This window comes from Mesoplodon bidens (assembly GCF_964165515.1).
Source record: "Mesoplodon bidens genome assembly, chromosome: 10".
In the NCBI taxonomy this organism is placed as follows: domain Eukaryota; kingdom Metazoa; phylum Chordata; class Mammalia; order Artiodactyla; family Ziphiidae; genus Mesoplodon; species Mesoplodon bidens.
This window is the reverse complement of record NC_138172.1, coordinates 48,451,036-48,467,717: the sequence shown is the minus strand read 5'-3', so window position 1 is coordinate 48,467,717 and position 16,682 is coordinate 48,451,036. Positions and strand designations below refer to the sequence as shown.

At 39.1% G+C, this 16,682-nt stretch overlaps 1 protein-coding gene across 1 annotated transcript in view; it reads left to right on the top strand.

The window, feature by feature from the left end:
- Positions 1 to 16,682, top strand: part of OXSR1 (oxidative stress responsive kinase 1) — a 110,504-nt gene that overhangs the window by 18,332 nt on the left and 75,490 nt on the right. The window contains exon 3 of the mRNA XM_081245632.1: positions 12,822 to 12,930. Coding sequence (XP_081101758.1) covers positions 12,822 to 12,930 — 109 coding nt within the window. The remainder of the gene's footprint in view (positions 1 to 12,821; positions 12,931 to 16,682) is intronic.

The window sequence follows — 16,682 nt, the reverse complement described above, 5'->3', positions numbered from 1 at the left end:
AAAAGAAGTCTAACTTGTAAACTAATTCTTATTGTTAAAGAAAAACAATATTTAAAAAAAATTTTTTTTCACATCTTTATTGGAGTATAATTGCTTTACAGTGTTGTGTTTCTTTCTGCTGTACAACAAATTGAATCAGCTATACGTATACATATATCCCCATATCCCCTCCCTCTTTAGCATCCCTCCCGGCCTCCCTATCCTGTCCCTCTAAGTCGTCACAAAGCATCGAGTTGATCTCCCTGTGCTATGCAGCAGCTTCCCACTAGCCATCCATTTTACATTTGGTAGTGTATATATGTCAGTGTTGCTCTCTCACTGCATCCCAGCTTCCCCTCCCCCGCGTGTCCTCAAGTCCATTCTCTATGTCTGTTTCTTTATTCCTGCCCTGCCACTAGGTTCATTAGTACCAATTTTTTAGATTCCATATATATGCGTTAGCATACGGTATTTGGAAAAACAATTTTTTTTTTTTTTTGCGGTACGTGGGCCTCTCACTGTTGTGGCCTCTCCCGTTGCGGAGCACAGGCTCCGGACATGCAGGCTCAGTGGCCATGGCTCAGGGGCCCAGCCACTCCGCGGCATGTGGGATCTTCTCGGACCGGGGCACGAACCCATGTCCCCTGCATCGGCAGGTGGACTCTCAACCACTGCGCCACCAGGGAAGCCTTGGAAAAACAATATTTTTAACCCATATATTAACACTGGAATTTGAAAAGCCCAATATGAATTCCTGTCATTTGCCAGTTATTTTACATAATCTATTAAGGGTAGTGTAAAGATGAATGAAAGTCTTATTATTTATTACTTTATGACTAAAGAAACTGAGTCTCAAAGTTTAAATAACTTGACTACTAAGCACATATGATGATAATAACAAACATCTTTTCAGTACTAGGCACTAGTGTACTTTAACCTCATAAACATCTCTGAGATAGGTAGAAGCTCCACTTTATAGATGAGAGAAGTAAATCATGATAAGTAACAGAGTCTGGATTAAAAATCAGGTTTTTCTGACCCGTCTATTATTTTCTGCTTCATGTAATACTAACTAAATAATTATAATCTTAGTTCAAAAGTAGAAAGAACATCTCTTCTCAAATATCATTTGACATTCTTGAAAGTAATATTTGTATTATTACACTAGGGCCTTACTTTTAGAGGACTGCAAATTTGATATAGCTTAGTAAGAGGAAGAAAAACTGGTTAGACCTCCATAAAAATTGGCCACATATTTCATTAATCTTTACATTGCAAACGCAATATTTATATATTCAGCAAATAAGTAAAGGTGGGGGAAAGTGATTTAAAGCAAGTTAAAAATAATTGGCTTTCTTGGTGGGTATGCAGGTAAGATTCCACTAACCCTGAAGAAATATCAGAAATATAAAGAATACCTGATTTATTTGTGGTGTTTTGTGATGGTGTCGGGACTTGAGATCTGAGTGCCAAGGGCTCTGTATTGAGAAGATATGAAGCCCTTTAATTTATCTTAAAAAAACTATTAGCTCGGGCTTCCCTGGTGGCGCAGTGGTTGAGAGTCCGCCTGCCGATGCAGGGGACACGGGTTCGTGCCCTGGTCCGGGAAGATCCCACATGCCGCGGAGCGGCTAGGCCCGTGAGCCATGGCCGCTGAGCCTGCGTGTCCGGAGCCTGTGCTCCACAACGGGAGAGGCCACAACAGTGAGAGGCCCGTATACCGCAAAAAAAAAACCCCAAAAAACCCCAAAAAACTATTAGCTCAACATACTAAACTTTTGATGTTGTGATTTTAAAATTTATTTTCAAAACTGTCTTTATTATAATGCAGAAAGGATGCTCTGGGTTCTCCAGAGAGTACTGATGTGAACCACTTACAGGTGTGTAATGTGTGTGACAGTTATTAGTGAGGACGTAGTATATTGCTCCTTTCTCTTGTCAAAATGTTTTCTTGTCTCACAGCTTTTGCTAAGTGTGATCACAAAATCAGCTGTCAAATCTTACATTTATTTTCTCCAGAGATTTTACTCACAGACTTTTCTCTGAGAAAGGCAACTATGTAATATATTGAGATTTTTCTCTCCTTGGGTAGATGCTAGGACTAGATCCATTGAACAAACATCTGAGGGGACCATTAAGAGGCTTAAAATGTCTTTTTTCTGCCAAGAGGCTCACAATCTAGTTGGAGAGTTAAGGCTCTTGCCTGCTGTACAAGGCAGAGTGTGACAAATGCCTAGGAAAGGTATAAGTACTGTGTTGAAATAAGAGGAAGAAGGGAGCTACCAGTTATGAAAGCGGAGGCCTTTGTGGAGATGTTTGTGTCCTGGGCCACCTGGGCTGGGAAGACTTTGAAGAGGCAGAGATGGAGACCCTGCTGGGCAGGGGCTTAAGATCAGCAAAGAATAGCATATTATATAGTAACATTATGAATATATATGATATTATATATTACTATAACTGAAACATTTTTATAAAACAATTCTTAATTATATTATGTGGAATGCACTCTGATTTTCTATCCTATTTTTTTTTAATGTGATCCACTAAATTTATTTCATGACCCATATGATTTGCATCCCATAGGTTGAAGAACACAAAGAGATATTGAGACTAAATTCAGGCAGTGACAGTGATAATGGAAAGGAAGACACAAATTCCCTAGACATTTTATAGATGGAAAAATTGTTAGTACTAGAATGAGCACTCCATGAGGGCAGGGACTGTTCACTCTGAATGAGTGAATGAATAAATTAACATTACTTGGGGACTGACTGAATAGCGTGAAGTGGAGGAAAACCACCTACGTTGGAGTAATCAGAAAACCAGGGAGTAAATAGTAGAAATCAAGATGAGTGAGTTTCAAGAAGGAATGAACAGTCCATCATTAAAACATGACTTCAGGTGGAGAACTGAAAATTCCAGACAAAAGATCTGGTATTAGCAGACAATAAAGGACTTTCAGGAAAGCATTTTCATGAGTAGAGGTGGAATCACTTATGAGTGTTGAGGAAGCTGCTGGGAACTTTGAGTCAGAATGAATATACCCCTCTTGCAGAGCACTTAATATGTATATTTTTTCTTTTTGAAAGGAAAGGGAAAAGGATAACTCCAAGGGGAATTAAGAGGAATAGAAGAGAAGAAGAGGAATATTTAAGGCCCTTTTTATCTTTAAAATTTATGGCTCTCCTGATAGCCTCCTTTTTTTTGTTGTGGTTGTTTTTTGTTTGTTTGTTTTTATTAATTTTTTTTAGTTGTAGTTGATTTACAGTGTTTCAGGTGTACAGCAAAGTGATTGAGTTATACATACATACATATATATATATATATATATATGTATGTATGTATGTATATGTATACTTTTTCAGATTCTTTTCCATTATGGGTTATTACAGGATATTGAATATAGGTCCCTGTGCTATACAGTAGGTCGTTATTGTTTATCTGTTTTTTTTTTTTTTTTTTTATGATAGGATAATCTCTGTATTGGACATCAGAAAATCTGGGTTTAAGACCTTCACTGTTTCTTTTGCAAGTGACATTTCTTCACTACTCTTTTTTTTTAATTTTTTGCTTTATAACAAATTTAATCAGTTATACATATACATATGTTTCCATATCCCCTCCCTTTTGCGTCTCCCTCCCACCCTCCCTATCCCACCCCTCCAGGCGGTCACAAAGCACCGAGCTGATCTCCCTGTGCTATGCGGCTGCTTCCCACTAGCTATCTACCTTACGTTTGGTAGTGTATATATGTCCATGCCGCTCTTTCACTTTGTCACAGCTTACCCTTCCCCCTCCCCATATCCTCAAGTCCATTCTCTAGTAGGTCTGTGTCTTTATTCCTGTTTTACCCCTATGTTCTTCATGACATTTTTTTTTCTTAAATTCCATATATATGTGTCAGCATACAGTATTTGTCTTTCTCTTTCTGACTTACTTCACTCTGTATGACAGACTCTAGGTCTATCCACCTCATTACAAATAGCTCAATTTCATTTCTTTTTATGGCTGAGTAATATTCCATTGTATATATGTGCCACATCTTCTTTATCCATTCATCCGATGATGGACACTTAGGTTGTTTCCATCTCCGGGCTATTGTAAATAGGGCTGCTATGAACATTTTGGTACATGTCTCTTTTTGAATTATGGTTTTCTCAGGGTATATGCCTAGTAGTGGGATTGCTGGGTCATATGGTAGTTCTATTTGTAGTTTTTTAAGGAACCTCCATACCGTTCTCCATAGCGGCTGTACCAATTCACATTCCCACCAGCAGTGCAAGAGGGTTCCCTTTTTTCCACACCCTCTCCAGCATTTATTGTTTCTAGATTTTTTGATGATGGCCATTCTGACTGGTGTGAGATGATATCTCATTGTAGTTTTGATTTGCATTTCTCTAATGAGTAAAGATGTTGAGCATCCTTTCATGTGTTTGTTGGCAGTCTGTATATCTTCTGTGGAGAAATGTCTATTTAGGTCTTCTGCCCATTTTTGGATTGGGTTGTTTGGTTTTTTGTTATTGAGCTGCATGAGCTGCTTATAAATTTTGGAGATTAATCCTTTGTCAGTTGCTTCATTTGCAAATATTTTCTCCCATTCTGAGGGTTGTCTTTTGGTCTTGTTTATGGTTTCCTTTGCTGTGCAAAAGCTTTTAAGTCTCATTAGGTCCCATGTGTTTATTTTTGTCTTTATTTCCATTTCTCTAGGAGGTGGGTCAAAAAGGATCTTGCTGTGATTTATGTCATAGAGTGTTCTGCCTATGTTTTCCTCTAAGAGTTTGATAGTGTCTGGCCTTACATTTAGGTCTTTAATCCATTTTGAGCTTATTTTTGTGTATGGTGTTAGGGAGTGATCTAATCTCATACTTTTACATGTCCCTATCCAGTTTTCCCAGCACCACTTATTGAAGAGACTGTCCTTTCTCCACTGTACATTCCTGCCTCCTTTATCAAAGATAAGGTGACCATATGTCCGTGGGTTTAACTCTGGGCTTTCTATCCTGTTCCATTGATCTATCTTTCTGTTTTTGTGCCAGTACCATACTGTCTTGATTACTGTAGCTTTGTAGTATAGTCTGAAGTCAGGGAGCCTGATTCCTCCAGCTCCGTTTTTCGTTCTCAAGATTGCTTTGGCTATTCGGGGTCTTTTGTGTTTCCATACAAATTGTGAAATTTTTTGTTCTAGTTCTGTGAAAAATGCCAGTGGTAGTTTGATAGGGATTGCATTGAATCTGTAGATTGCTTTGGGTAGTAGAGTCATTTTCACAATGTTGATTCTTCCAATCCAAGAACATGGTATATCTCTCCATCTATTTGTATCATCTTTAATTTCTTTCATCAGGGTCTTATAATTTTCTGCATACAGGTCTTTTGTCTCCTTAGGTAGGTTTATTCCTAGATATTTTATTCTTTTTGTTGCAATGGTAAATGGGAGTGTTTCCTTGATTTCACTTTCAGATTTTTCATCATTAGTATATAGGAATGCCAGAGATTTCTGTGCATTAATTTTGTATCCTGCAACTTTACCAAATTCATTGATTAGCTCTAGTAGTTTTCTGGTAGCGTCTTTAGGATTCTCTATGTATAGTATCATGTCATCTGCAAACAGTGACAGCTTTACTTCTTCTTTTCCAATTTGGATTCCTTTTATTTCCTTTTCTTCTCTGATTGCTGTGGCTAAAACTTCCAAAACTAGGTTGAATAAGAGTGGTGAGAGTGGGCAACCTTGTCTTGTTCCTGATCTTAGTGGAAATGGTTTCAGTTTTTCACCATTGAGGACGATGCTGGCTGTGGGTTTGTCATATATGGCCTTTATTATGTTGAGGAAAGTTCCCTCTATGCCTACTTTCTGCAGGGTTTTTATCATAAATGGGTGTTGAATTTTGTCGAAAGCTTTCTCTGCATCTATTGAGATGATCATATGGTTTTTCTCCTTCAATTTGTTAATATGGTGTATCACGTTGATTGATTTGCGTATATTGAAGAATCCTTGCATTCCTGGAATAAACCCCACTTGATCATGGTGTATGATCCTTTTAATGTGCTGTTGGATTCTGTTTGCTAGTATTTTGTTGAGGATTTTTGCATCTATGTTCATCAGTGATATTGGCCTGTAGTTTTCTTTCTTTGTGACATCCTTGTCCGGTTTTGGTATCAAGGTGATGGTGGCCTCGTAGAATGAGTTTGGGAGTGTTCCTCCCTCTGCTATATTTTGGAAGAGTTTCAGAAGGATAGGTGTTAGCTCTTCTCTAAATGCTTGATAGAATTCGCCTGTGAAGCCATCTGGTCCTGGGCTTTTGTTTGTTGGAAGGTTTTTTATCACAGTTTCAATTTCAGTGCTTGTGATTGGTCTGTTCATATTTTCTATTTCTTCCTGGTTCAGTCTCGGCAGGTTGTGCATTTCTAAGAATTTGTCCATTTCTTCCAGGTTGTCCATTTTATTGGCATAGAGTTGCTTATAGTAATCTCTCATGATCTTTTGTATTTCTGCAGTGTCAGTTGTTACTTCTCCTTTTTCATTTCTAATTCTATTGATTTGAGTCTTCTCCCTTTTTTTCTTGATGAGTCTGGCTAATGGTTTATCAATTTTGTTTATCTTCTCAAAGAACCAGCTTTTAGTTTTATTGATCTTTGCTGTCGTTTCCTTCATTTCTTTTTCATTTATTTCTGATCTGATTTTTATGATTTCTTTCCTTCTGCTAACTTTGGGATGTTTTTGTTCTTCTTTCTCTAATTGCTTTAGGTGCAAGGTTAGGTTGTTTATTCGAGATGTTTCCTGTTTCTTAAGGTGGGATTGTATTGCTATAAACTTCCCTCTTAGAACTGCTTTTGCTGCATCCCATAGGTTTTGGGTCGTCGTGTCTCCATTGTCATTTGTTTCTAGGTATTTTTTAATTTCCTCTTTGATTTCTTCAGTGATCACTTCGTTATTAAGTAGTGTATTGTTTAGCCTCCATGTGTTTGTATTTTTTACAGCTCTTTTCCTGTAATTGATATCTAGTCTCATAGCATTGTGGTCGGAAAAGATACTTGATACAATTTCAATTTTCTTAAATTTACCAAGGCTTGATTTGTGACCCAAGATATGATCTATCCTGGAGAATGTTCCATGAGCACTTGAGAAAAATGTGTATTCTGTTGTTTTTGGATGGAATGTCCTATAAATATCAATTAAGTCCATCTTGTTTAATGTATCATTTAAAGCTTGTGTTTCCTTATTTATTTTCATTTTGGATGATCTGTCCATTGGTGAAAGTGGGGTGTTAAAGTCCCCTACTATGATTGTGTTACTGTCGATTTCTCCTTTTATGGCTGTTAGTATTTGCCTTATGTATTGAGGTGCTCCTATGTTTGGTGCATAAATATTTATAATTGTTATATCTTCTTCTTGGATCGATCCCTTGATCATTAGGTAGTGTCCTTCTTTGTCTCTTCTAGTAGTCTTTATTTTAAAGTCTATTTTGTCTGATATGAGAATTGCTACTCCAGCTTTCTTTTGGTTTCCATTTGCATGGAATATCTTTTTCCATCCCCTTACTTTCAGTCTGTATGTGTCTCTAGGTCTGAAGTGGGTCTCTTGTAGACAGCATATATATGGGTCTTGTTTTTGTATCCATTCAGCCAATCTGTATCTTTTGGTGGGAGCATTTAGTCCATTTACATTTAAGGTAATTATCGATATGTATGTTCCTGTTCCCATTTTCTTAATTGTTTTGGGTTCGTTATTGTAGGTCTTTTACTTCTGTTGTGTTTCTTGCCTAGAGAAGTTCCTTTAGCATTTGTTGTAAAGCTGGTTTGGTGGTGCTGAACTCTCTCAGCTTTTGCTTGTCTGTAAACGTTTTAATTTCTCCATCAAATCTGAATGAGATCCTTGCTGGGTAGAGTAATCTTGGTTGCAGGTTTTTCTCCTTCATCACTTTAATTATGTCCTGCCACTCCCTTCTGGCTTGTAGAGTTTCTGCTGAGAGATCAGCTGTTATCCTGATGGGGATTCCCTTGTGTGTTATTTGTTGTTTTTGCCTTGCTGCTTTTAATATGATTTCTTTGTGTTTAATTTTTGACAGTTTGATTAATATGTGTCTTGGCGTATTTCTCCTTGGATTTATTCTGTATGGGACTCTCTGTGCCTCCTGGACTTGATTAACTATTTCCTTTCCCATATTAGGGAAGTTTTCAACTATAATCTCTTCAAATATTTTCTCAGTCCCTTTCTTTTTCTCTTCTTCTTCTGGAACCCCTATAATTAGAATGTTGGTGCGTTTAATGTTGTCCCAGAGGTCTCTGAGACTGTCCTCTGTTCTTTTCATTCTTTTTTCTTTATTTTGCTCTGCAGCAGTTATTTCCACTATTTTATCTTCCACCTCACTTATCCGTTCTTCTGCCTCAGTTATTCTGCTATTGATCCCATCTAGAGTATTTTTTATTTCATGTATTGTGTTTTTAATCGATGCTTGATTCATCTTTAGTTCTTCTAGATCCTTGTTAACTGTTTCTTGCATTTTGTCTATTCTATTTCCAAGATTTTGGATCTGGGAAATAGAATCTTGGATCATCTTTACCATCATTATTCTGAATTCTTTTTCAGGTAGACTGCCTATTACCTCTTCATTTGTTAGATCTGGTGGGTTTTTATCTTGCTCCTTCTCCTGCTGTGTGTTTTTCTGTCTTCTCATTTTGCTTATGTTACTGTGTTTGGGGTCTCCTTTTTGCAGGCTGCAGGTTCGTAGTTCCCGTTGTTTTTGGTGTCTGTCCCCAGTGGCTAAGGTTGGTTTAGTGGGTTGTGTAAGCTTCCTGGTGGAGGGGACTAGTGCCTGTGTTCTGGTGGATGAGGCTGGATCTTGTCTTTCTGGTGGGCAGGTCCACGTCTGGTGGTGTGTTTTGGGGTGTCTGCAGACTTTTTATGATTTTAGGCCACCTCTCTGCTAATGGGTGGCGTTGTGTTCCTGTCTTGCTAGTTGTTTGGCTTAGGGTGTCCAGCACTGTAGCTTGCTGGTCGTTGAGTGAAGCTGGGTGCTGGTGTTGAGATGGAGATCTCTGGAAGATTTTTGCCGTTTGATATTATGTGGAGCTGGGAGGTCTCTTGTGGACCAGTGTCCTGAAGTTGGCTCTCCCACCTCAGAGGCACAGCACTGACTCCGGGCTCCTCAATTTGGGATGATGTGTTGTCTATTCATGTATTCCACAGATGCAGGGTACATCAAGTTGATTGTGGAGCTTTAATCCGCTGCTTCTGAGGCTGCTGGGAGAGGTTTCCCTTTCTCTTCTTTGTTCTCACAGCTCCTGGGTCTCAGCTTTGGATTTGGCCCCGCCTCTGCGTGTAGGTCGCCGGAGGGCGTCTGTTCTTCGCTCAGACAGGACAGGGTTAAAGGAGCAGCCTCTTCGGGGACTATGGCTCACTCAGTCCGGGCGGGAGGAAGGGGCACGGAGTGCGGGGCGAGCCTGCAGCGGCAGAGGTCGGCGTGACGTTGCACCAGCCCGAGGCGCGCCGTGCGTTCTCCCAGGGAAGCCGCCCCTGGATCCCGGGACCCCGGCAGTGGCGGGCTGCACAGGCTCCTGGAAGGGCGGTGTGGGCAGTGACCTGCGCTCGCACACAGGCTTCTTGGCGGCAGCAGCAGCAGTCCCAGCGTCCCACGCCCGTCACTGGGCTCCGCGCTTTCAGTCGCGACTCGCGCCCGTCTGTGGAGCCCCTTTAAGCAGCGCTCTTAATCCCCTCTCCTCGCGCACCAGGAAACCAAGAGGGAAGAAAAAGTCTCTTGCCTCTTCAGCAGCTCCAGAGTTTTCCCGGACTCCCTCCCGGCTAGCTGTGGCACATTAGCCCCCTTCAGGCTGAGTTCTCGCCGCCAGCCCCAGTCCTCTCCCTGCGCTCTGACTGAAGCCCGAGCCTCAGCTTCCAGTGCTGCGCGCCCCGGCAGGCGAGCAGACAAGCCTCTCGGGCTGGTGAGTGCCGCTCGGCACCGATCCTCTGTGTGGGGATCTCTCCGCTTTGCCCTACCCAGGTATGTGGGGGGTTTCTTGCCTTTTGGGAGGTCTGGGGTCTTCTGCCAGCGTTCAGTAGGTGTTCTGTAGGAGTTGTTCCACGTGTAGCTGTATTTCTGGTGTATCCGTGGGGAGTGTTTATCTGTTTTAAATATAGTAGTGTGTATTTGTTGATCTCAAATTCCCAATTTATCCCCCCCGCCATAGTCTCCTTTTAGAAAACCCTTTGTAGTACTCTTTTTTCCAGGATTAAGCTCAAAACCTTTTGCTTAACATTTAAGACCTTGGACCATTTGACCCCAGCTCTTTGCATTGTCACTCCCTTTTTTGATTTCTGTCTCTTTCACCTCTCCTGTCCAGTTAGTCACCAAGTCCTGTTGTTTATACCTCTTTAGTATCATCTCTTGACTCTTGACTTTCTTTTCATTCATATTACCACTTATTTTTGTAAACTTTTTATTTTGTGATAGTCTTAACCTTACAGAAGAGCTGCTAAAGCAGTACAGAAAGTTCCCATATGCTGTTCACCCAACATCTCCTAAGAGCAACATAACCATAGTACAGTAATCTAAACTGAGAAATTAGCTGTTTATCGTTTTTCAGGCCATTATCATCTCACCCAGCTCATGGCAACAACCTTGAACAGAGTTTTTCCCTTTAGTCTTGCCTTCTCTCTTTTATTTTCTACATTACAGCGAGAGTGATTTTTATGAAAAAATAAATATAGTTAAACCTTTAATGCCTTTCCATTGCTGTTAGGATGAAGCCTAAATGACTGAACACAGTTACAAGGTCCTTTATGATACGGTCCCAGGTAATTAAACAATCAAAACCCCTAAAAACATATTTATCTTTCCTATTTCAGTGTCAGTGTAGTAAAACTTCTTATAGGAAGCTTTCCCTGATTGTCACTCCTAATTTTTGGTAATTCACCTCTCCAATGAAATCATGTAGTATTTAGTACTTCTCCTATCAGACTTTATTCATCTGTATTATAAATTAGTATTTGTCTAACTTTTTCACCAGACTGTAAGTTTCATGAGGGTTCACCATTGTGGTCAAGCACCTAGGACTGTGCCTGGCACAGAGTAGGCATTTGGTAAATCTCTATTGAAAGCATGAGCTGCTTAACCTTAGACAGGTTTACTCCTGTGTCCTAAAATCTGTCTTGCTTATTTCATCCTTTTTTTTGTAATTTTATGTGCTTTGCACCTTGTACTGCTATAACATCCCACATCCTGCAGAACTAAACGTAGTTCCCACCTTCTCTGTGAAGACTTCTTGCCTGCCTTAACTGTTCTTTCCTCTGGATTCTTGTAACATTTACTATCTTTACTGGTCATTTGGCACGTATATGCTGTTCTTTATATTCCCTCTTATATGTACATATCTTATCTCTTCAAATCCTGTATAACTCTGTCAATAGGCAGGTGTTTACTTTAGTTCTTCTTCTTTATCCTTCATATTTACTTACCTTTTAGTATGGAAGACTGTGCTAGTAACTTAGTGGGTAGCAAAAATGCACACAACGAAGTCCTTGCCGTAAAAGAATTTACATTCAAGTAGAGAAAATGAGAATGGAAAAACTAGTGTTTATTGAACACTTCTTATGAATCAGGGATTATGGGCAACTTTTACACAATTGATCTTACTGAACAAATACCAAGGGCATAGGGCAAGTATTCATACATCAGTAAGTAAAAAGCTATATAAAGTGCTATAGGATTTTATTCATTCAGCAAACATTTATTGAGGGTATACTGTGTGCCAGGCACAATAAGTGCCAGTATACAGAGTCTGACCTCTCATTGAGCTACAGTTTTGTGAGGAATGCAGAAAAATAAATAGGCAATTACAGTATAGTATGATAATTCCCACCATGTGTAGGAGTCCCCTTTTAAGTACGTGCCTTCTTGGAGTTGTCAGTCTAGCAGGGAAGGACAGACAAATAAGCATCCAATGTACTATTCAGTACATATGTGCTGTGATGTAAGGAGATATGCACAGAGCTTGGAAGCCAAGAGAAGGGACACCTAACTAACTCAACCTGGGAAGTTGGGAGGAAGTGGTATTTTGGCTGAGATCAGAAGGAAGAATTGGTGTTTTCAGCTAGGTGAAAATGAGGGAAGTGTATTTGAGGCAGAGGGAACAACAGGGTTAAATGTTCATGGTTAGAAGAAGCATGGCTCACTTGAAGTTACTATGGCTGGATCATAGGACTGGGGTATGTTGGGGGTAGGGTCAGCGAAGGCAGTAGGAATGATGGAGAAGTAAGCAGGGCCCTGATCACACAGGGCTTTTATAAGGCATTTTACCACACCAAATCTAATTTAAATTCATTAAATTCAAATGAGATAGTATATGCTGAGACTTTGGGCTCAGGTGTCTACTTTGGATTTAGTTTATGGCCTCTTTAAAGTGGGAAATGTTAATCATTTCACAAAAATGAGATGAAACAATGTTTTGGAGAAAAAAGACAAACAAACAAACCACCCTTTGTTTATTAGTATTGATAATTATCCTCTGTGACTGTAAAACCTGATTTCCCAAGATGGTTCTTTAAGGGCACCTGGAAGTAAAAATATGTGTCCCAGTGGAGGCCTCTGTGGTGCTGTGGCAGGGTGTGATAAATAGTGCATGTTTCTGGTTTCAGAGATCGCTAGTTTTAACGAGTGAAAGGAGTAAAAGTCAGAATGGATTGAGGGAAACCAAGCGTTTTTTTTGGTTTAACCATTCTTGCAGAGGTCAGGCATGAAAATCCCAGAAAGGTTGTGACATAATCTTTGGAATTCCCAGATCTGGATTCAGTAACTTCTAGTGTTTTAGGCTTGCATATAATGAATTACCATGTTTTCTCTTCTTTGTAGAAAGAAATTCAAGCCATGAGTCAGTGCCATCATCCTAATATTGTGTCTTACTACACGTCTTTTGTGGTAAAAGATGAGCTGTGGCTAGTCATGAAGCTACTAAGTGGAGGTGAGTAGAGTACAATGAAATGTTAACTTCCATGGTTTGGAAAATTTATACAAATGTTTTTCTTGTTTTGGTTTTCATGGACATTTACATTTGAGGAGATACTGAGAATAAAGTATCTAATGATAATAGTGTACAAGCTGAGACAAGTTTCACATGTTGCATTTGTTTGTCATGCCTCTTCAATTACTCTTAATCTAGGATGGTTCCCTCCTACTTCCTCTCTTCCATGAGGCAGACTTACTGAAGGGTCTGGTCTGAAGAGTCTATCTTGTCCCACATTCTGAATTTTTTTTTAACATCTTTATTGGAGTATAATTGCTTTACATTGTTGTATTAGTTGCTGCTGTATAACAAAGTGAAGCAGCTATATGTATACATAAATCCCCATATCCCCTTCCTCTTGCGTCTCCCTCCCACACTCCTTATCCCACCCCTCTAGGTGGTCACAAAGCACCGAGCTGATCTCCCTGTGCTATGTGGCTGCTTCTCACTAGCTATCTGTTTTACATTTGGTAGTGTATTTATGTGAATGCCACTCTCTCACTTCGTCCCAGTTTACCTTTCCCCCTCCCCGTGTCCTTAAGTCCACTCTCTGTGTCTGTGTCTTCATTCCTGTCCTGGCCCTAGGTTCTTCAGAAAGAGTTGTTTTTTCTTAGATTCCATATATATGTGTTAGCATACGGTATTTGTTTTTATCTTTCTGACTTACTTCACTCTGTTTGACAGATTCTAGGTCCATCCACCTCACTACAAATAACTCAATTTCGTTTCTTTTTATGGCTGGGTAATATGCCATTGTATATATGTGCCACATCTTTATCCATTCATCGGTCGATGGACACTTAGGTTGCTTCCATGTCCTGGCAATTGTAAATAGTGCTGCCATGAACATTGTGGTACATGACTCTTTTTGAGTTATGGTTTTCTCAGGGTATATGCCCAGTAGTGGGATTGCTGGGTCATATGGTAGTTCTGTTTTTAGTTTTTTAAGGAACCTCCATACTGTTCTCCATAGTGGCTGTATCAATTTACATTCCCACCAAAAGTGTAGGAGGATTCCCTTTTCTCCACACCCTCTCCAGCATTTGTTGTTTGTAGATTTTGTGATGATGGCCATATTTTTTTTTTGATGACAGGCATTCTGACTGGTGTGAGGTGATACCTCATTGTAGTTTTGATTTGCTTTTCTCTAATGATTAGTGATGTTGAGCGTCCTTTCATGCGTTTATTGGCAGTCTGTATATCTTCTTTGGAGAAATGTCTATTTAGGTCTTCTGCCCAATTTTGGATTGAGTTGTCTGTTTTTTTGATATTGAGCTGCATGAGGTGCTTGTATATTTTGAAGATTAATCCTTTGTCAGTTACTTCGTTTGCAAATATTTTCTCCCATTCTGAGGGTTGTCTTTTTGTCTTGTTTATGGTTTCCTTTGCTGTGCAAAAGCTTTTGAGTTTCATTAGGTCCCATTTGTTTAGTTTTGTTTTATTTCCATTTCTCTAGGAGATGGGTCAAAAAGGATCTTGCTGTGATTTATGTCATACAGTGTTCTGCCTATGTTTTCCTCTAAGAGTTTTATAGTGTCTGACCTTACATTTAGGTCTTTAATCCATTTTGAGTTTATTTTTGTATATGGTGTTAAGGTGCATTATATTTCATTCTTTTACATGAAGCCGTCCAGTTTTCCCAGCACCACTTATTGAAGAGGATGTCTTTTCTTCATTGTATATTCTTGCCTCCTTTATCAAAGATAAGGTGACCATATGTGCGTGGGTTTACCTCTGGGCTTTCTATCCTGTCCCATTGATCCATATTTCTGTTTTTGTGCCAGTACCATACTGCCTTGATTACTGTAGCTTTGTAGTATAGTCTGAAGTCAGGAAGCCTGATTCCTCCAGCTCTGTTTTTCTTTCTCAAGATTGCTTTAACTATTTGGGGTCTTTTGTGTTTCCATACAAATTGTGAAATTTTTTGTTCTAGTTCTGTGAAAAATGCCAGTGGTAGTTTGATAGGGATTGTATTGAACCTGTAGATTGCTTTGGGTAGTATAGTCATTTTCACAATGTTGATTCTTCCAATCCAAGAACATGGTGTATCTCTCCATCTGTTTGTATCTTCTTTAACTTCTTTCATCAGTGTCTTGTAGTTTTCTGCATACAGGTCTTTTGTCTCCTTAGGTAGGTTTATTCCTAGGTATTTTATTCTTTTTGTTGCAGTGATAAATGGGAGTGTTTCCTTAATTTCCTTCGCAGATTTTTCATCATTAGTGTATAGGAATGCAAGAGATTTCTATGCATTAATTTTGTATCCTGCTACTTTACTAAATTCATTGATTAGCTCTAGTAGTTTTCTGGTAGCAGCTTTAGGATTCTCTGTGTACAGTATCATGTCATCTGCAAACAGTGACAGTTTTACTTCTTCTCTTCCGATTTGGGTTCCTTTTATTTCTTTTTCTTTTCTGACTGCTGTGGCTAAAACTTCAAAACTATGTTGAATAATAGTGGTGAGAGTGGGCAACCTTGTCTTGTTCCTGATCTTAGTGGAAATGCTTTCAGTTTTTCACCATTGAGAACAATGTTCACTGTGGGTTTGTCATATATGGCCTTTATTATGTTGAGGTAAATTCCCTCTATGCCTACTTTCTGGAGGGTTTTTATCATAAATGTGTGTTGAGTTTTGTCGAAAGCTTTTTTCTGCATCTATTGAGATTAGCATATGGTTTTTATCCTTCAGTTTGTTAATATGGTGTATCACATTGATTGATTTGCATATATTGAAGAATCCTTGCATTCCTGGGATAAACCCCACTTGATCATGGTGTATTAATGTGCTGTTGGATTCTGTTTGCTAGTATTTTGTTGAGGATTTTTGCAACTATGTTCATCAGTGATATTGGCCTATAGTTTTCTTTTTTTGTGACATCTTTGTCTGGTTTTGGTGTCAGGGTGATGGTAAAATGAGTTTGGGAGTGTTCCTCCCTCTGCTATATTTTGGAAGAGTTTGAGAAGGATAAGTGTTAGCTCTTCTCTAAATGTTTGACAGAATTCGCCTGTGAAGCCATCTGGTCCTGGGCTTTTTGTTTGTTGGAAGACTTTTAATCACAGTTTCAATTTCAGTGCTTATGATTGGTCTGTTTATATTTTCTATTTCTTCCTGGTCCAGTCTCAGAAGGTTGTGCTTTTCTAAGAATTTGTCCATTTCTTCTAGGTTGTCCATTTTATTGGCACATAGTTGCTTGTAGTAGTCTCTCATGATCCTTTGTATTTCCGCAGTGTCAGTTGTTACTTCTCCTTTTTCATTTCTAATTCTGTTGATTTGAGTCTTCTCCCTTTTTTTCTTGATGAGTCTGTCTAATGGTTTGTCAATTTTGTTTATTTTCTCAAAGAACCAGCTTTTAGTTTCCTTCATTTCTTTTTCATTTATTTCTGATCTGATCTTTATGATTTCTTTCCTTCTGCTAACTTTGGGGTTTTTTTGTTCTTCTTTCTCTAGTTGCTTTAGATGTAAGGTTAGGTTGTTCATTTGAGATTTTTCTTGTTTCTTGAGGTAGGATTGTATTGCTATAAACTTCCCTCTTAGAACTGCTTTTGCTACATCCCATAGGTTTTGGGTTGTCATGTTTTCATTGTCATTTGTTTTTAGGTATGTTTTGATTTCCTCTTTGATTTCTTCATTGATCTCTTGGTTATTTAGTAGCATATTTTTTAGCCTCATGTGTTTGTATTTTTTACAGATTTTTTTCCTGTAATTGATATCT